The 27577-nt window shown below is 39.4% G+C and overlaps 2 protein-coding genes across 9 annotated transcripts in view; one reads left to right on the forward strand and one right to left on the reverse strand.

Annotated features, from left to right (window-relative positions):
* Positions 1 to 17418, reverse strand: part of EFL1 (elongation factor like GTPase 1) — a 138771-nt gene extending 121353 nt beyond the window's left edge. For 2 of the 4 annotated variants that reach the window (XR_004057320.1, XM_030930673.1), the window contains exons 1-4: positions 17269 to 17418; positions 16348 to 16457; positions 15733 to 15800; positions 8634 to 8718 (exon numbers count right to left, since the gene is read on the reverse strand). Coding sequence is in view for 3 of the 4 variants with exons in the window: in XM_030930673.1 (XP_030786533.1) it covers positions 8634 to 8718; positions 15733 to 15800; positions 16348 to 16438 (244 nt within the window). In the remaining variant the exon portion in view is untranslated. Of the gene's footprint in view, positions 1 to 8633; positions 8719 to 15732; positions 15801 to 16347; positions 16458 to 16788; positions 17182 to 17268 lie in introns of those variants that run through there. The other 2 variants (XM_030930671.1, XM_030930672.1) reach the window with 2 other exon arrangements.
* A 15-nt stretch (positions 17419 to 17433) lies between these two features.
* On the forward strand, positions 17434 to 27177 carry SAXO2 (stabilizer of axonemal microtubules 2). Of its 5 annotated transcripts, none has more exons than XM_030930675.1 (3): positions 17434 to 17587; positions 20203 to 20382; positions 26203 to 27177. In XM_030930675.1, the coding sequence occupies exons 1-3, from the start codon at positions 17535 to 17537 to the stop codon at positions 26426 to 26428; spliced, it is 459 nt and encodes a 152-aa protein (XP_030786535.1). In that variant the 5' UTR covers positions 17434 to 17534; the 3' UTR covers positions 26429 to 27177. The 5 variants fall into 5 exon arrangements, 2 of the variants coding, with proteins under 2 accessions (XP_030786535.1, XP_030786536.1); XR_004057323.1 differs by lacking the exon at positions 20203 to 20382 and adding an exon at positions 17794 to 17949 and having other exon boundaries at positions 17449 to 17587; positions 26203 to 26294; XR_004057322.1 differs by lacking the exon at positions 26203 to 27177 and adding an exon at positions 17794 to 17949 and having other exon boundaries at positions 17449 to 17587; positions 20203 to 20336.
* The last annotated feature ends 400 nt before the right edge of the window (positions 27178 to 27577 follow it).

Below are 27577 nucleotides of genomic sequence, written 5' to 3' on the forward strand. Positions count from 1 at the left end.
TCTTTCAATGCCTTTTTCATCTTAACCCTTTCCAAACAACTTTAACCTAAATTTTCAAAGGTTGGAGAAAGAAGTCCCATATCCATTAAAGAAAAAAATCCACAAGCACAGCTCTTCTGCTGTGACTTCAGCCACATTATGTATCTTTAAAAAATGCCACTTACCACTTTTGTGTGTGTGTGTGATCAAATTTAAAAAATATATAAAACCAGTTACGGGGTTTATCATGCTAGATATTATTATTGCTAGTGGAAATTATTTTAAAAGTAGAGAATGCATAACACTTTTCAGGAGATAAAAGTTTTTACATGCTAAATGATCTTTCCAATTGGTAACAAAGTCCTGAAGCTATGTGTTGAATTAATCCCTGTAATAGCATTCAGGGACAGAAACTTCTGCTGCTTTACTTCCCAGGCATTCCAAACTAAACCGCTTCATTTCAAGGCACAGATATAATCAGTCAAGCAACAATCCAATCTTTTCATGTTCCAGGGGGCTGAAAAAAAGTTGGAAGACCTGAAGTAAATTATGGGAGATATCTTCCAGACAATTTCTGCTGCTAATAGGGAGTTACGGGAAAAGAATTCCTCCCTTGCCTATAGTTTTAAAGTGCCATGGATAATCGTCTCACAGAAGGTGCACATTTGTCACTAGTACCTGCCAAAACACCTCTGTATTCAGTAAAACTTCATATAAGGAGTTTAGTGTTCGATTTCCAAAACATTGGAAATGTTCACTAACACATACATAGAAAGCTGATGAGAGAAAACTTTCCGTAAAATAAAAAAGAAAAACTGAAGTTATGGATGAAGATATGAACCTCTTGAAAGTGTCTTTTGTTTCAGTGTATTGGTAGAATATTTTGCCTGACAACAAAAATAACAGAAATACAGGCAGAACGTGAGTTACCTGAAGATATGTTCCTAAATTCCTTATGTATGAACTTATAACAATTATATACATAAATTGTACCCCAACTATAAAGTAACCACAAGTCTCCCTCCTCAGGAAATACCACTTTTTTTTGTTTTTAAGAGATAGGGTCTCACTATAACATTAACGCTGGATGGAGTGGCACAATCACAGCTCACTGTAGCCTCAAACTCCTGGGCTCAAGCGATCCTCCTGCCTCAGCCTCCTGAGTAGCAGGAACTGCAGGCACACAAGGGTAACTTTTATTTTATTTTTTGTAGAGATGGGTCTCAGTGTGTTGCTGTGGCAAGTCTCAAACTCTTGTCCTTAAGTGATCCTTCTGCCTCAGTCTCCCAAAGTGCTGAGATTACAGACGTGAGCCACTGCACCTGGTTTCCTTTTATATCTTAAATCACTACTATCCTTTTATATTTTAAGTCAATGTATAACAATATAAGTTATAAATCAACTAATATGGCTTATTATTTGACAGAATTGTAAAGCTGAGACAGGTAACAGGGTAACTATCTTTATGAGAAGCCTGCCGCAAGGAGAGGTGAAGGGTGGTTGACTCTGATGGTATGTGTCAAAACTGAGATGGGGTCAGGCACAGTGGCTCACACCTATAATCCCAGTGCTTTGGGAGGCCAAAACAGGAGGCTCACTGGAGCCAAGACCAGCCTGGACAACACGGTGAGACCATTATCTCTACAAAAAATTTTTAAAAATTAGCCAGGCACGGTGGTACATGCCTGTAGTCCTCGGTACTCGTGATGCTGAGGCAGGATGACTGCTTCAGGCTAGGAGTTCTGGGCTGCAGTCAGCTACGATCACCACTGCACTCCAGCTTGGGTGACAGAACAAGACTCTTACTTAAAAAAAAAAAAAAAAAAAAAAAAAAAAGTGACATGGGTTAGAAAAGAAAGAGGGAAAAATTATCTAGAAACAACTATGAATAGCAAACTGATTAAGTTTTCTTTTGCTGCACAAACCCAATCCGAAGGCCTCTCCAGACCTTCCTCCAACATGAAACTAGACCACGTACAGACCACTTCTGATTACATTTTGCCTCACCCACTTTTGGTTTTTCTCAGTATAATGCCAGTCCACATCTGTCACCCAGTACTGTGACCACACCCTGAACTCTGATATCACTGAGAACTTCTCCACCTTTGAAGGCCTGCTGCATAGATAGTAAATCTAATAATTATACATCCACATTGTCTTGATTCCTTTGATCATTGGCAGTTTTGCTTGGAAGGGTGTAAGAACCAGAATAAGAAACCCTGGAGTAAAAAAAAAAAGGTTGATGTTTACTTCTTATAATCTCTCTATGCCTAGCATCACCCTGGAGAGAGGGTCATAGATCAAGGATTGATTTCACACTACTAATGTACGTCATTACCATAAGGTGCAGGTCTCATTATCAGAATATTTGAGAGACTAATTGTAGTATAACTTTGACTAAGAAGGGGGGAAGAGAGAGAACATGCAGAGGAATGTGGGGCTGAAAGGATTTATGTATTTTTTAAGACAAGAAAGACTTGAGCATGCTTAAAAGCTGATGGATACACGCCAGTACAGAGAGGTGGAAGACACTGAAGAAAAGATCATTAAGTCCACAGCATAGGTTTTTGCCAGTGACAGGAGGCAAGCAAAAAATGCCCATACCATTACGCTTTGAGATACAGTGGCAAGCAGGTGAGAATTCTTCCCTTTTCTGTGAAATAGAACGTAAGAATGTCTGCTGAGATTGTGGAGGAGGGGATGACAGGTAGGCTGAAAGAGACCAGAAGATTTAAAATAGCTGTTAGGAAGAATGAGCAAGACCCAACAGGGAGAGATGGAAAGTCTGCCAGCAGTTTGGAGGACCACTTGAGAACCTAGTCCAAATACAAGAACGAAGAAGTATAGAGAATTAGCTTTATCAAGAGTTCAAGTTTTGTTGGGAAAAATATGACAGAAGGTCAAGAACCAAAGAGACTGAAGATGCTGGCAAGACTGTCAGTGAAATGACAAATATGGGCTGTACGAGGCAGGAAGTGAATGAAGAAAGAGGCTGTTGGGAGTCAAAAAACTAGAGAACATTATGAAGTCAAAGAATGGGTACCTCATTAGTCAGGTGAAAGAAAGAGCTGGGAGAATCAAAGACTGTAGAGAAGGAAGTATTTAAGTTTGAAATGTCAAAGATGGATAGCTCAAGGTGATGCTAAAATCCAGAAAGCAGTCATGACAATGGGTAAGTGAAGTGGAGAATCAATGTTGTTGAGAGGATAAGACGTTGAAGAAGTCATTTTCGGGGATGGTAAAAGCCATCTTAGAAGATTCAGGTGAAAAGAACAATTATGAGGCTGGGTGCCAAAGTCATTAATGAACAGGAACCATCACCAGGAGCTGACAATGATTGGAAAGGTGAATAACCGGATGGTCTGAGTCTTGAAAGAAGTTTGAAAACTAGGGTAGAAGAATTAACTTTGTCATCAGATCTGTGAACAAAAAGAATGGCAATCCCATATCCTAACCCAGAGATTCATGGAACATGAATGGACAGTAGCATTCACTTGAAAAAGGTACACGGTAGGCAATGTCATCAGAAGACAGCCAGGCAGAAGGAGGAAACGTCAATAAAAAGACATTGAGGATGTAGGGATGTTTGTTTACCTTGGAATGTTTTTAGAGTAAGTTTTGGTAAGGAAGGGAATAATAGGAGATTGAAAGAGGGTGTCAGAATCACAGAGAAACATGGGGAAGAGACTATAAGAGAGGCCAGATCATGTGGCCCACATCGTGGGCAATGACTGAAGACCACAGGGATGTAGGTAGTGCTGGCCACATGATGTCCATAGCAATCCCTGGTGGAAAGGAGTTACTTAAGCCTCAGGAGAAATTATCTGTGGCCTGACTTCCAAGAGACTAATGGTCCAAGTGAATAGCCTGGAAATGTTGGTTCTAGGACTACTACCACATGCTAGAAATTACTCTGTCCTTGGGAAAGTATCTTCACTTCTCTGAACTCCATTTTTGCACATGTGTAAAGTAAGAGTAATACCCATCACAGAGTTGCTGTAAAGATGAAACAAGATCAGGCATATGAGACACCTAGCTCAGAAGTGAACTATCGTGTACCTAGTTTCTTAGGCCTGGCATCAACTGAATGCTTCACAAAGTAAAGCATTCATTGTCTGATGAGAACAAAATCTACCCTTCCGTCAAATGAGGGGTAATGGAACTCTTCCCTCCCAGGCTCACTCTAGAAAGAATAACGCAAGTTAGGACCATGGGTAAACGTTCACACAGCCAGAAGGAAAGGGAAGCTACTGCCTCTGAATGAAAGAGATGACTTTCTGGTACATGCTGGCCTTGTCTGTAACTACATGGCATAAGTCAGTGTCTCCATGGCCTGGTCTTTGGAGTATAAAACCAGAGAGCCACAGAGCTGAAATCAACACATGCGTAAATCCTCCATCTGCCCACAATCACTAACCCTAACAGAGGTATTTACAAAGTGATCAACTTGCATATGGACCTCTTTGCAGAAGGCTGCTGTATGCTTGGTCTCCACATTTCGAGGACATCCTCACTGCATATGGCTGACTCTTGGTGAATCCCAAGTGTACCACCGACCCAGGCTAATAGCTAGACTATATGCCTAAGGTTACACACTAAAAGTTCATAAGCTAAAGCCCACTGCAGTGTGTTCCACAAGGTGTTTTACAATTTTTAAATAAGTTGGCAGCATTTTGATATTTGGAAGATTTTGCCAAACATCCTGATGCCAACTTTTCTTGAAAAAAAAAAAAAAAAAAATTCCCTCTGTGTATCAATCAATCAACTGGAGCTGAATGATACTGGCCCTTACCCCAGGAATCAGAGGAGGTATTCCATGGGTGAGCATAATTCACTCTTTAGTCTTTAAGAGCCCCACCCAAACTGCCTCACTTGTGCAGAGTTGTCATCATGTCAGGAACTAATAATATTGTACTTAAGAATCACATCTGACAGGTATTAGAATAAGTAAGCTATTTGGGGGGGGGGAATAAAGTTAGATATTTACCTCACAGCATGTGCACACGCATATAACTTGCATTAAATATAAAACTTGAGATTATAAAATAACTGGTGGTGAACTGAGAGTGATTTTTATTTCATTTTTGTGTTTTACTGTATATTCTATAACACACACTAGATTTTCTATAGTAAATATAAACTTGGGCCAGGTGTGGTGGTTCACAATTGTAATCCCAAAACTTTAGGATATAGATAGAAGGCTTGACCCAGGAGGTTGAGACCAGTCTGGGCAACATAGCAAGATCCCATCTCTATAAAACATTTGAAATATATATATATAAATAAATAAATTGAAATATACATACATATATACTATATATGCAACATATATAATATGCATACATGTAGATAAACTTTTATATTTACTTAAAATATTTTAAAAGATGAATCAGATAAAAAATTCAAAAGTTCAGGAACAGCAATATTTGCTCAGATATAAAAAATGGTTATACAGTAGAAATGACAGCAGTATTCCTTTTGATGAATTTCAAATTATTTATCCCATGTGAATCTATTTCTGTCTTATGTATCTGGATTCTAGGCTAAAGGATTCAAAGGCATTACATCCCCTTAGGATATTTTACAGAACGTGTATTGTTAGGAATACTTCCTAACTCTTGAGATGACAAGATGTATGGTATCCTTGTGGGTGGAACACAAAGAGAGGTAAGAAACAGGCAAATAAGATTTAATAATATGATCCCAACATTTGTAGCAAATTTTGGTCACAAACGTAAAGATAATAGAGGCTCCATTTTCTCAAAGAAGAATTAGGTTCCTGGAAAATGCTAAGATAGTGTATGACCTTGATGGTTTTCAATACCACTTCTATAATGTGCATGATTTATCTGTTTACCTTAAACTAGAATAAGACCCTATATTTCAACCCAAATAAACATTTGAAAATACTTTTGAAAGCTTAGTAAACTAAGAGTCAGAACCAGAGAAAGGGCTTAATTTGCATAAGAGGGCATTCAGAGTGGGTGAGAAGAAGGGGAAGGCATGGTATAAATAAAAGTCACCTGTGGAGTTTCTTCAACCATCAGGTTTCCCTCTTTTTCTCCCATCTAGGTTCCCCTTCAGACTGTCCCACCTTCATAGCAGGAAATACCCCATTCTGGAGAATCAGTACTAAAATACGGATAAAAACATATCTCATCTCTCAGGTGATCTGAGAGGATATGTCCCAGTCAACATTCCTAACTTCTATCCCCATAAGGCTCTGAATTGTCAAGTGTGCTGACTGCTCAGCCCAAATTCCCTTCTAGGAAGTCATCCCATGCTCACAAGAAACATATTTGACACTTTGTGACTCCACTCCAATCACCACTGATTGGACTAGGAGGTAACTAACCAACCCAAGGGCAGCCAATCCACAGCTGCAACCTCTGCGATGGGTTGGCATGAAAAGATAAGCAGAGCCGCAACCTGTTCTTAAGACTGTGTGTTCAGAAACACAAGAGATCGAAGCAGTAGGCAACAGAAATATGGTGAAAACAGACAGGATAATAGGGTAAGAAGTCAGCGCAAAGTGAATGCACAAAGATGAAGACATGACAGTAGGCAAAAGCTATGAGACAGAGAAAAGACATACAGGATAATAGTGGCGATACAAACAGACACCCAAATCCAAGGACAACAGTGGAGTTCCAGAGGAAGGATCCATAAACTTTTACTGATGTGGTCTCTAGAGCTATCTTAGATCCATAATCAAAATCTGGCTCCAATTTTTATGAGACATCACTCCAATAAGACTCCTGTTTTTCAATTTTCATAAATATTATTTCCAATATCATTTCACACATATGCTTTCAATAATCTATCCCACCCCAACCCAAGCTAGCTTAAGTCTCTGGTCTATGCAATCAAGAAAGCATACCTGGCTGGGGGCGGTGGCTATGCCTATAACCCCAGCCCTTTGGGAGGCCCAGGCGGGCAGATTACCTGAGGTCAGGAGTTCAAGACCAGCCTGGCCAACATGGTGAAACCCCATCTCTACTAAAAATACAAAAATTAGCCAGGCATGGTGGCACACATCTGCAATCCTAACTTCCCAGGAGGCTGAGGCAGGAGGATCGATGGAACCCGGGAGGCAGAGGCTGGAGTGAGCCGAGATCGCGCCACTGCACACCAGCCTGGGTGACAGAGCAAGACTCTGTCTCAAAACGTAAAAAAGAAAGCGTACCTAAAACAATCTGATCTGTGAGCAGCCAAGGTCCAGGTCACAGAGCCCAACAAAATAGAGGTCAGACCATTCAATTCCCAGGGTGCTATAGCAAATTCTGCTACAATACTACACCAGGAAGACAAATGTGAACTGCAGTGGGTGAATTTTATGGTATATAAATTAAACCTTAACAAAGTGGTTAAAGGGGTCAGGAGAGGGGGACTAGAGACAAAGTATAGAGCAGAACAACCAAAACTGACACCTGAGAAATCTTCAAATAAAAACAGACTAATAGTCTGAGTAAGGAAGAAGGCAGCCTACAAATCTCTTGAAGTCTATAAAATGAGATAAATCAATAGACCCTCGACCCCATTCTCTGGATCACAGGATGAGAACATACTCTTTAAAATGTGAGAAGTGGTTTAAAAAAAAATGAAGCATTAAACATTAAACATTGAGAATTCATGTGCCTCAGACCTTCAAAACGGGTTTGGCACAACAGCCATGCCCCACAGAGTACATCTTTTGGTGGCAGTGCCAAAGGTATGACACTTGTGAAGGATGAACCACAGGTAAGTCCATTAGGGAAATAAAATTTATCTTTATTATTTTCTTCTAATTACAAAAATATACATTTTGTGTAAAATTTTCAAATATAAATTTTGAAACTGTGTAAAAATTTCAAAATAAGTATTTTGAAAAGTGCAAGTTTCGCCATAATCTAGCCCCTGCAGAGAGCTACTGTTAAGGGTTTGGTAAGTATCCTTCCAGACACCTTTATCCGCATATATATTTTTATTACCCAAACACATTCATATCTTACAAAAATAGTCTGCAATTTATTTTCTGTCTCTTAACATACCATTCTTCCCTATACAATGACATATATATTAAACAGTAGGTTTAACAGCTGCACAGTATTTCACAGCTTGGATGTATCAGTTTAACCATTCTCCTACTGACATTCAGGTTGTTGGTATTTTTTTCATGAATATAAAAATGTTAGTGAATATCAGTGACATGTATCTCACACACTGACATGACTATTTCTGTCAGATAAATTCCTAGAAGTGTTACTATCAAAGTAGTATCCTCATTTGAGGATAGCAAGCTAGAACTGATCATGCCAGTCTACTTTTAAGTAAATAAGACTCCAAATCTAGCATGCAGGCTAGGCCATGAGGCAGAATAGTAAGGCTGAACCAGCTAAAGTCCTAGGGCTCCTGACTTTCCTTGTGAAGAAATCCATACAAGCACCTGGTGGAGGGGGCCAGTGTGAACTGCCAGTTCTTCTGCCCGCAAGCCAGTCAGAGGCTTCCCTCTGCATCCAAGCCTGGACAGCCTGACTCTGACAACAGATCATGTGGAAAGGCCAGAATAAAACGTAGAATATAAGCAAAGACACTGAGGCATCCAATTAATTCAGAAAGAGAGAGGAGGACATGAAAGATGCAAAGCTGTGTTTCTGTAAAACAGATTGATTTACCTGTAGCATAATGTAGTGAAATGGCACTGGATTTCATAGTGATCCCTCGGATCTGTTCATCTTCTCTGCTGTCCATGTACCTTAACTGGAAAAATACAACATATGCATCTTCACTTCCCAAAGAATTAAAATGTAACATTAAAATTTGCTAATTTAGATTTTTGTTTTAAATATTTAAATTTTTATTTTATTTATTTTTGTAGAGACAGGGTCTCGCTATGTTGCCCACGCTAGTCTTGAACTCCTAGCCTCAAGTGATCCTCCCACTGTGGCCTCCCAAAGTGCCAAGATTACAGGTGTGAACCACCATGCCCAGCCAATACTTAAATTTTAAACTACATAGAGTCTATTTTTTTTTTTTTTTTTTGAGACAGAGTCTTATTCTTTTGCCCAGGATGGAATGCAGTGGCACAATCTCAGCTCACTGCAAACCCTGCTTCCCAGGTTCAAATGATTCACTTGCCTCAGCCTCCCAAATAGCTGAGATTACAGGCATGTGCTAACACGCCTGGCTAATTTTTGTGTTTTTAGTAGAGATGGGGTTTCGCCATGCTGGCCAGGCTGGTCTTGAGCTCCTGATCTCAGGTGATCCACCCACCTCGGCCTTCTAAAGTGCTGGCATTGTGGGCATGAGCCACCACGCCTAGCCCTGTCTCTCCTTTTTTTTTTTTTTTTTTTTTTTAGATGATGGGGGTCTGGAGAAGTGAAGTTAGTTGAGGGGAAGGGAACATGACAAATTGAAAAACATTACCACTAGGAACTCATAAATGTATTCAAATACTGCATACCCTCCCCAGAGTGTTGCTCATCCAAATATCAGCCATGAATGATGGGGCAGGTCAAGAACAGCTTACAGACAGCAACATTTGGGAGAATTCTTTCTAAATATCAAGAACATAGCCTTTCTTTTCCTATTTACAAGCTGTTTGACAAATTCTGAGCAGAGACTGAAACAGAGGTCTCTAGAGGCAAGAGAAGTCTTTATTCCTTTCCCAAATTGATAGATTTTGGATACATCTTTTTTTAAAAAGTAATACAGTAGAAAATATTTGTAGTATGACCATTTCGTTGATGACTTTCATAACACCGTAATACCCACCAATGAGGATCTACATCTCATTCTCTAGACTTTGCAGTGCATCAGTATTGACAGTGGTTTCGTTTAAATAAAGATCCCATCCCTTTCCAACTCCTTAGCCCTAAGCACCAGACTAACCTCCTCCTCCTTTCTCCAGAATGATTTTCCCTTACCCTACCTCCATTCTCTCTACTGTCAAACTTTTGAAAAATTCTTAACCTTTCTATTTACTCCTTTCTTTCATTCAAAAGCACTGAGAATTATCTGTTGATATGAACTGCCACATGTATTCATCCACATTAATTCTGAAATTTTCAGAAAGGCTTCCATTTCCGCAGCTCTGGCAAAATCAAAGCCCTAAAAGCTATCAATGACCTCTGGCCAAACGCAGTAATCATTGTCAATCCTCACTTTTCTTGATTCCAGTGCAGCATAACAGTCACCCTTTGTGTGCATGTGTGTTACATGCATATGTGAAATTCTTCCAAGAGTCTGAAATATCTTAATTTACCTCCATCTCTCCTTAGATCCCATTGCTGGTTTCCCTTCACCTCTCCAACCTCTCAGTCAGTCCTTCCTTCAAAAAGTTTCAGTCCCTTATCAGTCTTCTATAATGTATGTTTTTAAGCACTGGGTTGGTATGAAACATGTGTAATACATAAATAACAACACAATGAATCCCTATGTATGCACCATCCCATTTCAAAAGGAAAAAAAAAAGTTTGTTACTTTTGAAGTACCCTGTGCTCCCGGCTTATAGGTAACCACTATCCTGAATTTTATCTTGATCATTTCCTTATTTTCTCTATACTTTTTAAAAATGAGTGTGTCCCTAAGCAATATATCATGTAGAGTGGCAAGTTTTAAGCCTTCTATAAGACTCATACTTACTATATTATACTGTCACTTTTTCTCTGCTTGATATTGTTTTCCTGAGATTCACCCGTATTGATGTAATTCATTCATTTTTATTACTGTAGGACTCCACTTCACAAATCTACCACACCCATTCATCCATTGTATTACCAGTGGACACGGAGACGGATTCCAGTTTTCTGTAAGTATTACTAAGCTGATATGAACAGTTGTGGGTCTCTTGTACACTCCCTACCAGTAGAATTTCTGAGTTATTAAATCTGCACATCCTCAACCTAACTTGGTATTTCTGGATTATTTTCCAAATACTTGGACTGATCCACAGTGGAATATTACTTTTTTTGATTCATAACCTCAATAGCTGATATTGCTTGACTGTATTTTTTAAGATGGGTGATAAATAGCATCTCATGGTTTTAATTTACATTTCTCCTATTATTAATGGGATTAAGTATCCTTTTACAAGTTTCTTGTACTGGCCATTTAACATTTCTTTTCTGTGAACTGCCTATACAAGGCTTTTGTCCACCTTTCTACTGGTTGTAATACAGATTTATTTTGTTTTGATAAGAGTTATTTATAGTCTCTGAATTATAGTCCTTTGTCAATTACATCTGTGTTATTAATATTTTTCACAGTTACCAGGCTTGTTTTTTCCATTTCTTTCTGGCATATTTGATAAGTATATTCTTAATTTTAAGTAGTTTACTGACCTTTTGTAAAACAGTTTGCACATTTTTGTCTTAAGAAATCTTCCTTTATAGTCATAAAAATATTAGCCCGTATTATTTTCTAAAAGCTTTATAGTTTTGCTTTTAAATAAAAATATCGTAACCGTGCAATTGATTTGTGTGTGGTGTTAATAGAGGTCCAATTTTTTTTCCCACATGGATAACCAATTGCCCAAGAACCATTTGAAAGGTTCATCTTTTTTTTTTTTTTTTTTTGAGACGGAGTCTCACTCTGTTGCCCAGGCTGGAGTGCAGTGGCACACCTCAGCTCACTGCAAGCTCTGCCTCCCGGGTTCATGCCATTCTCCTGCCTCAGCCTCCCAAGTAGCTGGGACTACAGCGACACACTACCATGCCCGGCTAATTTTTTTATATTTTTAGTAGAGACGGGGTTTCACCGTGTTAGCAAGGATGGTCTCTATCCTCTGACCTGGTGATCTGCCTGACTCGGCCTTCCAAAGTGCTGGAATTATAGGCGTGAGTCACCGCGCCCGGCTGAAAGGTTCATCTTTTTCCCACAGATCTGAAATGCCAGCCTACTATTCTAGGCCTACTATTCTGAGCCATCCAGTCAATTTCATGCCTCAGTCAATTCCAGGCCACAGGTTACAACACATCAACACATTCATAGTAAGTCTTGCCAGTGGGTAAGACATATTTCCATACCCTACTCTTCTTTAGTCATGTCCCAGCTATTAATTGGTTTATTTGCTCTTCTGTATATATTTTAAAATCAGCATATCAAGTTGAAATTTTTATATATCTGTTGGAATTTTTACTGGAATTCCTGAATCTATAGATCAATATTTTTAAAATGTCATTTAAAAAATACTGAGTCAGCCAATACATACATATGGCATATCCTTCCATTTATTTAAGTTTTCTCCAATATCTCGTAGGTGGTGGTGGTGGTGGTGTTTTTGTTACTTTTTAAGAGATAGGGTCTTGTGCTATCCACCAGGCTGGAGTGCAGTTGCTGTCACAGCTCACTGCAGCCTCAAACTCCAGGTTTCATGCAATTGTCCTGCCTCAGTTTCCTAAGTAGCTTGGATTATAGGCATGAGCCACCATGCCCAGCACAGGTACATTTATTATGCTATTTAAATGGTTTATGTTTTTAAATAGATAATTTAAATATTATCTATTTATTGCTCACGTATACTTCAACAGTTTTCACATCCTGAAACCTGACAAATTGTTACTAATATCCTAGCAATTTATCTACATTTTTGTTTTCTTCCTTTCCAAAATTCACTTTTTATTTTTCTTTCCAGCTTTATCACTGCAACTAGAACCTCCAGTACAACCTAAAGGAGAAGTTATAACACAATGAGCAGAAGGGTGTGATGGCCATTCTTCCCTTATTCCTGGCTATGAATAGAAACTTTTTTTAACACTTCATCATTGAGCTCAATCTTCATTTTAGGTTTTTTATAATATCCCACATCAGATTACAGAAGTTCTCTTCTGTAACTATGTTGCAAAGAGGTTTTATCACAATAGATGTTGAATTTTACTACGTCTTTATTATCTGTTGAAATGATCATGATTTTCTTCCTTTAATCTATTAATATAGTGAAATTACATGTTAAACCAATCTTACATTCCTTGGGACTAACTCGATTTGGATATGAATAATCATCTTTTTATAGTATGCTGAATTCTGTTTCTTAATGAGGATTATAATTTTTGCATCCATAATCATAAGGTTGGTATATAATTCTCCTGTCTTGTATTATCCTTAACAGACTTTTGGTATCAAAGTTATGCTATCTTCATATGATTTGGAGAATACTGCTGATTGTTGGGTTTTTCTCTGCTATATTTTGAAATGGTTTAAGTAGGACTGAAATTATTCCTTGAATGTTTGGCAGAACTAGAGAGTTAAACCATCTGGGTCTTTTCTTTATGGAAAGATTTTTGCCAACCAATTCAATTTCTTTTTTTTTTTTTTTTTTTTTTGAGACGGAGTCTCGCTCTGTCGCCGGGCTGGAGTGCAGTGGCCGGATCTCAGCTCACTGCAAGCTCCGCCTCCCGGGTTTACGCCATTCTCCTGCCTCAGCCTCCCGAGTAGCTGGGACTACAGGCGCCCGCCACCTCACCCGGCTAGTTTTTTGTATTTTTTAGTAGAGACGGGGTTTCACCATGTTAGCCAGGATGGTCTCGATCTTCTGACCTCGTGATCCGCCCGTCTCGGCCTCCCAAAGCGCTGGGATTACAGGCTTGAGCCACCGCGCCCGGCCTTTTTTTTTTTTTTTTTTTTTTTTTTGAGATGGAGTCTCACTCAGTCGCCCAGGCTGGAGTGCAGTGGTGCGATATCGGCTCACTGCAAGCTCCGCCTCCCGAGTTCACGCCATTCTCCTGCCTCAGTCTCCGGAGTAGCTGGGACTACAGGCGCCCGCCACCTCCCCCAGCTAGTTTTTTGTATTTTTAGTAGAGACGGGGTTTCATCAATTTCTTAAATGACTATAGAATGATTCAAGTTTCCTATTTCTTCTTGACTCCATTTTAGTAAGTTATGTTTTCCAGACAATTTTCCAGTTTAGCACTTTTAAGTTTACTGGCACAGAGTTGTTCATTATATCCTATTAATACCTTATTAACTTCTGTAGCATTTTTCTTTCCTGGTATCACTTATATCTGCCTCCTCTCTTTTCTTCTTGATCATCTTGCTGGTATTTTGTCATTGTATTACTCTTCTTTGAAGTCATTCATTCAAAAATATTTATTTATATATACTATGCTTTGTATATGTCCAAAGTACAGTGAGCCACATTAGGAACATTAGCAGGTCAAAAGTGTCAAATGTTCCTCAACAATGTCAATGAAAAACAAAACAAAAATGTTTCCTAGTCAAAATAATCAAAAATTATCTATATTGCTAGTAACTGTTTCAATTAATAACTTTATATTTTTAGAGCAACTTTACAGAAAAATCAACTGAAGGTTCCCACATACTCTCTCCTTCCACCAACACAGTTTCCCCTATTATATCTATCTTGTATTAGTATATGGTGTGATACACTTGTTACAACTGAGGAACCAATATTGATGCATTATGATTAATTAAAGCCCATAGTTTACATTAGGGTTCACTCTTTGTGTTTGTTAGCTGGGTTAATCTTTTCCAAAAACAAACTTCTGGCTATTCATTGATCCTTTCTATAAAATGTGTTTACTATTTCATTAATTTATGCTTTACTATTTCCTTTCATCTACTTATTTTAGAGTTATTGTACCTTCTCTAAATTCTCAAGTGGGGAAAATATAAGCATTTCATTATTTCACTCAACCTAGTTTTTTTCAGCCTCCTCTAGATAGTATCTTGGGCCAGCTTCCCTCCCAACCCACACATCAATTCCCAAATCGACCTTCAACTCTACTGGGTGTACTCTGTGGATTCAATTTTGCTTCTCCATCTCCTCTTCTCTTTGTTCTCTGTCACCTGATAAGCCCTATTGATCATATCCTAAATTCATTATGGAAACGAATACATCTTTATTTTTCTACTGCCAAGTAAATTATTCCAAGCCCTTTCAACTCATAGCTACAAATAAAGATCTCTTTAATTTTATTTCCTCAAACACTATTTTCAGGCTAGGTGTGGTGGCTCACACCTGTAATTCTAGCACTTTGGGAAGTCAAGGCAGGAAGACTGCTTGAGCCCAGGAGTTCAAGATCAGCCTGGGGAACATGGCAAAACCCTGTCTCTACAAAAAATTAGCCATGTGTGTTTGTGTGCACCTGTAGTCCCAGGTACCCAAGAGGAGGAGGTAGGAGGATCACCTGAGCCCAAGAGGGCGAGGTTGCAGTGAGCCGTGCATGATCACACCACTGCACTCTAGCCTGGGCAACAGAAAGAGATCCTGTCTCAAAAACAAAAATCAAAAATCCACTATTTTCATCACAATCCTCAGGCACAAGCAGCTTTCCTTTGATATTTAGGTTACCTTTTAAGGTCTTCTATAATCTATTCTCCCTGCCAGTATGTTTTCTCTGTCACTAGCCTCTAGGCAAATGCTCCACTCAAATAAAGCACAACACACAAGTTAGCCTTTATCCGTGTTATTTCCGACCACCTGGTAATTTTCCTGTCTTCTCCTCAAATCACCCAACTCATTCACCTACAAAGAATCTCTGTTTCACTGTGAAATCTTCCAAAATTGTGTATCATTTGCTTGTTGCAAAAACTCACTTTTGCACTTATAAAATATTAATATAAAGCAATACAAAGCAATATAGAACTAACTATTTTCTCATCAGCAATTTAATCTTGCAAAATGGATTGGCAGCTTTTAGATGCAGAACAATGTTTTATACCCTTTTGGATCGCTAAAGAACACAGGAAATGGTTCATTACATTGTTGACAGCTAATACTGAAATGCGACGAGTATTTATAAAATAAGAACATACCTTGCCCGCTAGGCGGCTGGAGATGATTCCACTGCTAGATATAAGACAGTCAGTCAGAGTAGTTTTTCCTGTTAAAATAAAATAGGGACATTAATTCAAATCCATGTCTTTCTTAAAAGGGGTCATGGATCATACCTATAGATTTAAAATCTGGTCAGAAGAATTGGTTTAGTAAAGATTTTCAATTTACTTATGCTAGGTGACAAAAGACAAAAGAGATTTATTAGACTTTTGAACAGAATATCATCTAGAAGGACACAGATGCTAGCACTCTATATTGCTGTAATCTTATCTCCAACCCTGTGGATCTAATCACCCTCATCTGAAAAGTTGTCAAGCAACTTAAAGCCATTTCAAAAACAAAAATTTCAAGTTCTGGTTTAAAAAACAACATGACATACTATAAAGAAGAATGCTACTCACTAGGTAACTGTGTTCATTTCAAACGATTTATAGCAAGGCAGGCTTCCCCAACATCACAGAAAACTTTTAAAGGAAAGAAGACTTGCTTCTTAGCAAACACCACTCTCAGCTGCCCACAGCTTCACTCCACTGAGACATACAGAGACAAACCTCCCTTATTTATCAAAACAAGCACTTAAAAAGGATTCTTACCATGGTCAACGTGAGCCAAAACACAAATATTCCTGATGTTGGCAGTGTTTTTCTGGAGATGAATCATCTTATCCAAACTGTTGAGCACCATGGTTACTTATTTCCTGTGACTAAAAATTAAGTAAGTATTAGCCCAGAGGCTAAAGGTCGGGGCAAAAGAAAAAAATAATAAACGCTAGGAGGTGGCAAGGCTTCTCAAACCCCTTAAACTAAGAACCCAGTGAATGTTTATTGATGAGACACACCACCTAGGCCTAAGTCCCGTTCGAGCACTAAAGTCAATATCCTAGCACGATTATACTTAAGGAGTTTGCTCATCCTTCCGGATCCGAAGGCTGCGATGAATCACGCAGCTCGAGGCGGCTGGGTGCAGAGTGACACCAGTAACCCTGCCGGTGGAGGAGTACTCGAGTAAACTTCTCCAGGCCAATTACCACGTACAGGAAGGGTTGCATGCAGGAGGGAGAGAAGATGCTGAAGAAGATGCTCCCTTTCTCTCTTCAGTCTTCCCCCAAGTCCCTCATTCTGACATTCTCGCTAGTCCTCGAGCGAGGTCGAATACCCAGCTTTATTCCTGCCCACGGAGGCCGAACAAAGTTTTGGGTCACGTGCTTATTATCCAAGCAGGTGCACTGCCGGTCTTTCATTCCTTTCTAAATAAAAAGGAAAAACCTCTACACTACATGCCCTTCATTTCGGCAGGGTCCCGGATTCGCTCTCTTTGAGAATCGCTGGTCCACACAGACAGGCCACCGCCCCGGCCCCAGACTGGAAGCGACACTCCGGGGACCACCGCTCCCAGCCAAGGCTCGGCCCCAGCCCCCGTTACCCGCCTCAGAGCCGCAGCGAGCGGGGTCCTCCAAGCACCGCCCAGAGGCTGGCCGAGGAGGATGCCAGTCCCCAGCGCGAACTCGCACTCACCGGCGGCAACAGCCCCACGAGCCCAGCTTCTCCTCTCGGGTCGCAGCCACACCAAGAGCTTCCGAAACGCAAAGATCTCTGCGGGTCCGGCACGCCAGCGCGCCAGGGGGCGGGGCCGGCTGACGCTCGCCCTTTCACCCGCGCGTCTCTGACGCCACCGGAAGCCGGCACCCGGTCTTTTGCCAGGCATCCCTCTGTTGCCTTGACTTCGGCTGGCGCTGTGGGAGTGGAGAAGCCGCAAGAGCTGAGGCGCGGTGGAGGAAGGCATGGGAGGCAAGAGCATGAGGAGCTGGTGTCTGTGTCAGATTTGTACCTGCGGGTAAGAAATGGCTGGTGTAGTGGCGGGCCGGGGCTTGGGAGCCGACCTAGGGCCTAGGTGCAGGGAGCCGGCTCCTCGGGAACCCTGAGAATGGCCGTCCCCCGCAGATCAAGGGACGAGGACGCAGCGGCATCCCCACTTATCCCCCTCCACGAATACTCGCTCCGCACCCGCCGGCTACCTGGGGGTAAAACATTTCTTCGTAGCCCCTGAGACTGCCAATCAAGGATGCAAAGTAAAATGCCACCCAGGCCGGGTAAATAATATGTGAAGCAGCGACGGGATATAATAAGACTCGTGAGTAATGGGATGTGATCCGACTGGGAGAATGCATTTCCACCCCTTCATCCCCCACCACAAAGGTAAGAAAGAACAGTGCTGAAGGCCCTGAGTCTGCAACCCGTATCACACTTTCTTTCATCTGCTTTCTGTCCTCCCACCCAGACCATATTCCCATTCCCGTCCGGCAGCAGTTCTTTGGGATCCGCCTGACTGAAAAGGCAGTACAGTAGTCCCCACCCTGAAACCTAGAATCCAACTGAGTCCTGCCTAACAACCTTCCATCACCTAGAAACAGTCTTCTCCTTCCTCAGCTTCACTGTTGCCCCAGGGATTAGATCATTAGTTGCTAAGTAAATATGAATGTGTCAATCCCTTCGTATTTGGAATCCCCTTCAAAGAAAACACCTGCATGTTGATGGAAAGCAGTTTTTTTGATAGTCTCATAATAAACACAGTTTGTAATTAGAAGTAGATTAAAATATCAACAAATTAACTTTGGGTGTATGAATCTGCAGACAGGTGTGCAGGAGAAAATTTTTACTTTTTTCCTAATTTACATTCAACGCAAGTTCCTTTCTCATTCAACTGTTAGGAAATTCAGTCTTCATTATGGTGAGGGCTGCCCTTGGAATGGTGTGATTTTACTTTTTCTTTGTTTTTGGTTGTGGTTGTTTTGTTTTTTAAGGGTTTTATTTTTATTTTTTGATAATGCAATAAATACACAAGAGGTGTCATAAAAATCCATAATACTGTAAAATATCTATATTATAAAACACCTTCATAATTCTATCTTCCACAGATAAAAATGTTCTTTAAGACTTGTTTTACATGTGCATTGATTTTTTTTTTTTTTTTTTTTTGAGACAGAGTCTCACTCTTTCGCCAGGCTGCAGTGCAGTGGCGTAATCTCAGCTCACTGCAATCTCCGCTTCCTGGGTTCAAGCAATTCTTCTGCCTCAGCCTCTCGAGTAGCTGGGATTACAGGCTCATGCCACCACACTCAGTTAATTTTGGTATTTTTAGTAGATCTCCTGACCTCGTGATCCACCCGCCTCGGCCTCCCAAAGTGCTGGGATTACAGGCATGAGCCACTGCGCCTGGCCTGCATCGATTTTATTTATTTTTTAAACAAAAAGGAGAATATTCAGAGCATACTATTCTACAATCCAGGTTTTTACTGTTTGCAATCTCACCACCTTCCAGTGACCATGCATAAAGGTCACCCTCATTCTCTTAAATAACTGTATACTATTAGCTTATATGATATATTGGTCAAGGTTGTTAGTTATGGATAACATAACCTCCTTTCGTTAGTTTAGGCAAAAAGGAATTTATTAAGGAGTATATATATATATATAGTTCACTTGGAAGAACTTAAGAAATCATTTTCAAAATAAGCTTCCAGGAAAAACTTCCAAAAATTTTACCACAGAACAGGACTGACAAGAGGCCACTGCTTCTGCCATAATCAGAAAATTGCAACAGAGCTGTAGACTCCAGAATCACTCGTCTCTTCCATGGTCAAGAAGCTGCCAAGTTAGAAAACCAGCTCACAAATCAAGATGCCACCTAACAACTTCTAACTCCAATCTCTTGTTGCCTCTATTACGTTCATGCAAGCAAAATAAATGTTGTGCCTTGACTCTCTCCTTATGTAGCTCTGTTCTGAGTCAAAGTATCATGTGAATACATGTAGCAGGTGAAACCTAATTTGTATGTGAAACCTTTCTGCAAGAGCCTGGGAAATTCCCTATTAGTTTTTCAGCTTCTATAGTGTAACAAGACACTAAATTGTTATGAGACACTTAATTGCTGTGCTTCCACCACATAGGGATAGACCATTATTTATAGATTGTTTTTGTAAACACCATTACAGAGGAAACAGTTTTTGGGGTTTTTTTGTTTTTGTTTTTGTTTTTTTTGAGACTGAGTCTTGCTGGGTCGCCCAGGCTGCAGTGCAGTGGCACGATCTTGGCTCACTGCAAGCTCTGCCTCCCAGGTTCACGCTATTCCCCTGCCTTAGCCTCCGGAGTAGCTGGGACTAGAGGCACCCGCCACCAAGCCCAGCTAATTTTTTTTGTATTTTTAATAGAGACGGGGTTTCACCCTGTTATTCAGAATGATCTCGATCTCCTGACTTTGTGATCCGCCCGCCTCAGCCTCCCAAAGTGCTAGGATTACAGGCGTGAGCCACTGCACCCAGCCCAGTTTTTGGTTTTTCAGTAAAGCTCTAGAATTTAGAAACTGTGAGTTTATTGGAGGTCTCTGATTAAAATGCAATTACAACACAAAATGCTTTTTGAGGTTAATCTTTCCATTGATTTTTTGCACAGGCGACATCATTGTCCACATGGAATCACAAGGATTTATGAAAATTCTGGGGTATTTTGCCCCACAACTGAGTATTTGGAAAAATATCCTATGTATGACAATGTTCTTCCAGCTCAGAGTCTTAAACCCAAGCAAGAAATTCGAGCATGCCGTGGTAAAATGGAAGGAATAACTACATTTAAGTAAATATTATGAACTATTTGCTTTATTTATTTTTCTCCCAACTCTTCTGGTGTCAACAAAGTTTTCTAGCTATTTAAATTACTGTTTAGTTGATTTAAGTTGAACCAATTTAATAGGCAACAGACTAGTTAAGTCACGACTTGAAAAAAAAACAGAAAAATACGAATTAAGTTAGGCTGACAAAGTGTGAGAAGAAAAAAGGGATATAAAAAGTTCTATTTTTTTTAACTTCCTAAAATATCTCATATTTATCTACTTTCCACTGTTACCACCACCTAGACCAGGGTGTCGTGTCTTTTGGCTTCACTGGGCCACATTGGCAGAAGAATTGTCTTGGGCCACACGTAAAATACAATAGCACCAACCATAGCTGACGAGCTAAAAAAAAAAAAAAAAAAAAAAAAAAAATCACAAGAAAATCTCATACTGTTTTAAGAAACTTTATGAATTTGTGTTGGACCTCATTCAAAGCCGTCCTGGGCCACATGCAGCCCATAGGCTGCAGGTTGGACAAGCTTGACCTAGAGGAATGCAGTCACTTTATAATAATATCTGAGTCTACTCTAGTTTTTGCAGTTTGATCTGTTTTCAATACTTCAGCCTGCCCAAATGATTTTAAAATGCAAACCAAACCCTATCACTTCTTTGCTTAAAATAATCTTAAACTTTCCCATTGTGTTTAACACAAACCAGAATCCTTATCAAAACCATGTGGAGGCATGGTTTGCTCACTACTTAATTCTCTAATTCACTTTCACTGTAGTGCCCTTTTCACTTTTATGCTCCATCCCATGGGCCATTTTTCATTTCCTTGAAAGTGCCAGGTTTCCCTTATCTCAGAGTCTTCCAAGATACTATTTTCCCTACCTGCAATTTTCCTTCCCTCTCTTAGCTAATGCTCATTCAATCTGTAGATCTCAACTAAATTATCACTTGAATAAGCCTTCTCTGACACTTCATCTAGTTTTCAGATTAGGTAAAATTCTTCTATGTAAGCTCCCAAAGCACCTTCCTGTTATTTATCATTAGATTGGTTTCAGTGTTTCATGAAAGCAGGAACTAAGTTTTGTTATCTCAGCATTCTATTTTTAAAAAACTAATAACAATGCCTACTAGCACATAGTAGGTACCCAATATTTGTTCAGTGAGTGATGAACACAAATCTTCTTAAGCCTATACTTTTCATTTGGACTGACCTTTTTTGATCTCTCTGTATTTTTGTCAGGTAGATTACGTATTATATTTACTCATTATTTAAACTGTTAATGTATATACTATATTCAAGGTACAATCTTGGTGTTAAGTATAAAAATGTCAATAAGTTTATGAACCCCAAATATCTGAGATAGGTCTCAGTTAATTTAGAAAGTTCATTTTGCCAAGGTTGAGGGTGCGTGCTGGTGACACAGCCTCAGGAGGTCCCAATAATATGTGCCCAAGGTGGTCAGAGCACAGTTTGGTTTTATACGTTTTAGGGAGACACACGTTAATCAACATATATGTAAGATGAATATTGGTTCATTCCGGAAAGGCGGGACAACTCAAAGCTGGGAGTGAGCTTGCAGGTCATAGGTAGATAAGAGACAAATGGTTGCATTCTTTTGATTTTCTGATGAACTTCTCCAAAGGAAGCAATCAGATATGCATTTATCTCAGTGAGCAGAGGGGTGATTTTGAAGAGAATGGGAGACAGGTTTGCCCTAAGCAGTTCCCAGCTTCACTTTTCCCCTTAGCTTAGTGGTTTTGGGGCCCCAAGACTTATCTTCCTTTCACAAGTTGAAGTTCCTGCTTCCTAGTGACTTGTACATCATATTTCTATAATTTAGAGTTTTAAAAATGCTCTGTAACAGCTTTAGATTTTGGTGTTTATTTATATTTTTAGTTATTATACTTTAAACTTTCAAACTTTTAGTCTAATATTTCTATTTTTAACATTTCAGGCATTCCTTGCAGTAATAATACTTTGGTGACTCCAGTTACTTGTGTAGGTGTATGGCTCTTCCACAGATGGAAGATTTTACTTAGTCCTCAGATTTTGGTATGCAGTAGTGCCATCTAGAAGTGTTACAATTGCAGATTCCAGATCTCCATCTAAAAGAGCCAGTAGATAATAGAGTGGGTCTCAGGAAACTGCATTTTTAACCAGCATTGCTAGTGATTCTGTTGCCACTGATTCAGTGCAGTAGGTCAGGAACTGGACTGCTCACTGAGGATGACATGGAACATAAAACAGAGACAGTCTTTGCTTTACTGTTGTTTATAGTGTTGTGGGAAAGTCCAGATATGAAAATATCAGATAAATAACTAAGATAATTATGGATTATAATAAGTGAGATGAGGAAATTCAATAACTGGTTGAAACTGATTAAATGGGAATGGTTGCTCTTTTTTCTTCACTTTATTAATATTTCTTTCTTGATGGCTTAATGGTTCATATTAGAGATTTGAAATAAATTTTACAATATTTGTGTTTATTGAACAAAGATTTTGCTTTTAACCAGTTCTAAATGTAGAAATTGAGAACATTTAACCTGCCATATCTTTCTTTTAAAAGGCAATTGCTTTTCAATTCTGAATTTCCCCAGCTGACTTATTCAAATAAGCGTTAATAATTAAAAAAAAAAAAAAGCGAGAAATGTCCCAAAGGTCCAAATATACCAATAAAACTAAAATATTCATTTCTTAAATTGTCATCTCTTCACTTAGTACGACATTGGATCTTTTCTTTATATTTTCACTGGGAAACTAGCAGTATTTCTAAGAGTCATAATCTAGGAGCTTGAAACTCTTGCTTGACTCCTTCATGTTGACTGTGTTGACTATGCAGTAGAAAGTGGATTTATCTGTACAAACAAGGAAGCATTCTGTACCTTTGTATAGTACAGGAAGTGACTGTGCAAAGAGGTGTCTGAACTTGTACAAGATTTTGGATCCTTTATAGCAGTACTGTTGTAGCTCACTTAGATGACTGCCAGAGTTGGCAGGAAGCCTGCCCTGAAGGAATCGGATTCTAGACACATCAAATGTTTCAGGATATATCAGATGAGTAAGGCTGCATTCACCCTCTACTACTACATAGAAAGCGGCTTTGGGTTTGGAGGTATACTTTCTAACACTTAACTAGTCTAACCAGAGAAACTGAGAGTTCTAAGCTTTTGCTTTGCTTTTCCCTTCCTGATTCTCTCACTTCCTGACTGCATTTTAGCCTATTCCCCTCTAGTTAGTATTTGGGAAGAGCAAGGAACAACTGACATGTCTTGGGAGGCAGAGGTATGTGATTTCTACTACTCTTTATTCATTAAATAAAAAATTATTAAGCATTTATTAAACATCAAGCACTATACTAGACACCTGGAATATAGTGGTGACCAAAAGCAGTCATGATCTCTGTGCTGACAGATGTTGCAACCTATTAGAGATGGCAATCAAAAACATTACTCAGAGTAAGTCTAAAATTGGAACAGTGATAAGATCTATGAAGGATAGGCACAGGTAACTTGACATCCAGAACAAGAGTTTGACTTTATCAGGGAACTAAAAAAAATAAGTCAAAACCTAAAGGATGTTAAATTAGCTGGATTAAGGGGGGAAGGAAATGCATTCCAAGCAGAGAGAGAGAGAGTAGCATGTAGCAGGAAGGAGCATGGAAAGGAGAAAAGTATCAAAGAGGGCCAGCTGGAGCAGAGAAAGCAGGAGGAAGCATGGTGAGAGCTGAGGCTAGCGAAGGAGACCAGGCAGAGCCTTTAAGCCATGTTCAGTGTCGTCTATGTCCTTACAGTAATAAGAAGCCATGAAGGTTTTTCTGCTTTGTTTTTTTGGTAGAGGGTGGAGTTGGGGAGGAAGGAAGTTAAGGAAGAGGCTAGGGAGACAAGGGCAAGAATGACCTGATCAGATTTACATGGGAAAGAATTACTCAGGTGCCATGTGGAGCAAAGATTGGAGGGAGAACTAGAGTGGATGTGGGTAAATGAGTTTTGAAAGTTATTGAAGTGATTCAAATGAGCTGTTGCAAAAACTTTGCATATTATGGTAGTGGCAGATGTGGAGAAAAGTGGTTAGATTTGAGAGAGATTTATGAGGCAAAATTGACAGTAGTTGATGATGGACTAGATAGGGGAGAGAATTGAGGTATGAAGGGTGAGTCCTAGATTTCTGACTATGCATCTGAAGCGATGGTGATAGCGTTCACTTAAATAGAGAACGAGCAAAAAGGACCACATTTATTAAGGGGAAATAACGAGTTGATTTGGGACATATTAAGTTTTGAGTTGCCATTGAATATCCAAGAGACCATCATAGATGCTGGTATGGAGCTCAGAGAAGAGGTCTAAGCGGAGATGTAAATTTGAGGGTTATTTCAATCTAGGTAGTAATCAAAGCTGTGAGAGTAGAAGAGTTATCCTCAGGAGTGAACAGTGGATGAAAAGAAGTATGTGGAGGTAGGTCCAAGTCTTAAGGAATGCTAACATGTATTTAATGACAGAGTAAAGGTAGATGAAGTTGCATAGGAGACTGGCAAGAAATAATAAGGAAGTCAGGAAGAGAAAGTTTCCTAGAAACACACAGTGTGGACAATAATGGCAGTTACTGCTGGAGAGGTCAAGTAAGATGAGGATTAAAAATGTTCGATGAATTTAATCACGTGGAAGACATGGTGAACCTTAGAGCTGTATTAGGGAAGTGGCAGTCCTGGAAACCAGATTGAAATGGATTGGAAGTGGTGAGAAAACAGTTAATTAGCCTAAGAAGTTATGTTGTGAATAGAATAATTCAGTGAGGGGTTTGGGTTCTTTGGAGAACTTACAGACATATGCAACAAATATTGATTAATACAAGATAGTTTAATCACAAAATGAGTGATGTGCCAATAGAGTCCAGAAGAAAAAAGCAATCCATGAAGTCTTGGGGTAGTTACAGTAGTGGCTACCATATTGATCTTACTATGTACCAAGCAGTCTTAAAAGCATGTGTGTATATCCTTAAAAACAACTCTGTGAAATAGAAGATATTATTGTCCCATATTATATATAAAGAAACTGGGGCATAAACAGGTTAATGAAGTTATCCAAGGTCCTGCAGCTAGTAAACAACAGAGCCAGGATTTGGACGTAGGCGGTCCGATCAGTCTAAGTTTGTGTTCTTCTCCATTCCTCAGTTTTTACCTCAGTGTCTACAGTACTACCTCTGTCACATAATGTTATATAGCGCCCAGGTTGGCTGCATTACCAGCTGGCATCCATCCATGACAAGGAATTCTGGGAGATCCAAAGATGAGGAACATTCACATCTATAATCTGAATGTGATTTATGTCAAAAGACCAGAGTTACTAATCATTTAACAATAAGCGAGAAAACAGCGTGAATTCAAAAAGAAGAAAGTGTGCCAAAATAGTTTGCTGGAGACTTTAAGTAGGATGAATAAGGACTTTGACAAAGTGGACTCAGGGGGAATATATTTTTTAAACTTTTCAGGTTTAGTAAATTTTACCTGAAATTTTCTTCCAGGTTAGAAAAAAATCAATTACTTGAGGTTATTGTTTACTGAAGATCCAATTAACTGAGATCTATTGTAATGATGTTTTAAAAACTAGGATTTTTGATATATTTACTTTTCTCAAGATGTTTAGTCACTGGATAGGACCTTAGGAAAATTCATTTACTTCTTTCAAGTAGTTTATCAACTATTACCATTTTAATATCTTCTCAGACTTTCCAAGTAAAAAAAAAAGCCTTGACATTTTCCATACTTCTTTGAAATAATTAGAAATAAAAGAAATAAAAGAACTTGTGAGGCTATGTTTCAAATTTATATATTTCAGGTTGGATTATCATCCTTATGAAATAGTTAAACAGCCTCACCATGTGCCAGAAGAATATAAACCAAAACAAGGGAAGATTGATCTTGGTACTACCTACAAACGGGATTTTAATTCGTACAAAGTGCGGCCTGTGACAATAGTCCGGCCTTTGGAGAGACAACAAGTTAAAAAAGGGAAGTTGGACACTGTCCCAACTTATAAAGGTAACTTGCCATTTCATAAATGAAGGAGCCAAAAAACTAAAATTCACTTCCAGCTTTAACATCTAATATCAAATTATAACTTTGGTGCGCTGCCAAACTTAGACTCCATGGCCTAGGAAAGAACATTTCTCTCTTTGGCAGAATAGTATTGTATAGTAACAGAAGAAAATAGACCATTTGTCTGATTGAGAGGTAAAAGACCCACATTCCCATCCAAATTCATCTACTTTATTAGTTTTCGCTGTCTCAAAATGTGAAAAACAAAGGATGCCATTAAACAAGCATTATGTCACATTTGTCACTTCGTGTCACATTTAGTTGGCATTGTTCTTTTCTTCCCATCCTAGAAAAAGTTGAAATGCTTCCGATAGTATTGGGATCTTTGAGGTCAAATAAATAGCAATGCTCTTCTCCTTTCAAGTCCTGAACCAACCTATAAAGCAGAAGAGTTATCAGATAGAGAAGCAAAATATTACTTTTACACTGATAAAGGACAAAATAGAGAATAAAGCTTTCATCTGTAAGCAGGCGATTCCTGATACTGAACCTCAGAATTAGATAGGCTTATCTACCCCGTGATAGTGCCAAATGGGGTCCTGCTCCTCTAAGAATTCTGGCATGGTGGAAGGGTGTGAATACTTTCTCTTTACAGGCAACTGATTTAGAGGAGTACGAGTTGAGCCATGTGTGTTTTTCTTTCCAGAAACCTGTTTTTTTGTTGTGGTTGTTTTTGGGTTTTTTTGAGACAGAGTCTTGTTCTGTCGCCCAGGCTAGCGTGCAATGGCACGATCTTGGCCCCCTGCAGCCTCCACCTCCTGGGTTAAAGCAATTATCCCACCTTAGCCTACCAAGTAGCTGGGATTACAGGTGCACACCACCACACCCAGCTAATTTTTTGTATTTTTAGTAGAGATGGTGTTTCACCATGTTGGCCAGGCTAGTCACGAACTCCTGACCTCAAGTGATCCACCCACCTCGACCTCCCAAAGTGCTGGGATCAAAGGCGTGAGCCACTGCACCTGGTCCAAAAACCTGATTTTAAAATACTCTAGTACTTTTGAGGAATGGGGTCTTTGTTTTTTTAAAATAGGCTCCCCCACTCCCAAAATGGAGGCTTACTCTGTTGCCCAGGCTGGAGTACAGTGGTGCAATCTTGGCTCACTGCAACCTCT

Source organism: Rhinopithecus roxellana, chromosome 5 (genome assembly GCF_007565055.1).
Source record: "Rhinopithecus roxellana isolate Shanxi Qingling chromosome 5, ASM756505v1, whole genome shotgun sequence".
NCBI classification, from domain to species: Eukaryota; Metazoa; Chordata; class Mammalia; order Primates; family Cercopithecidae; genus Rhinopithecus; species Rhinopithecus roxellana.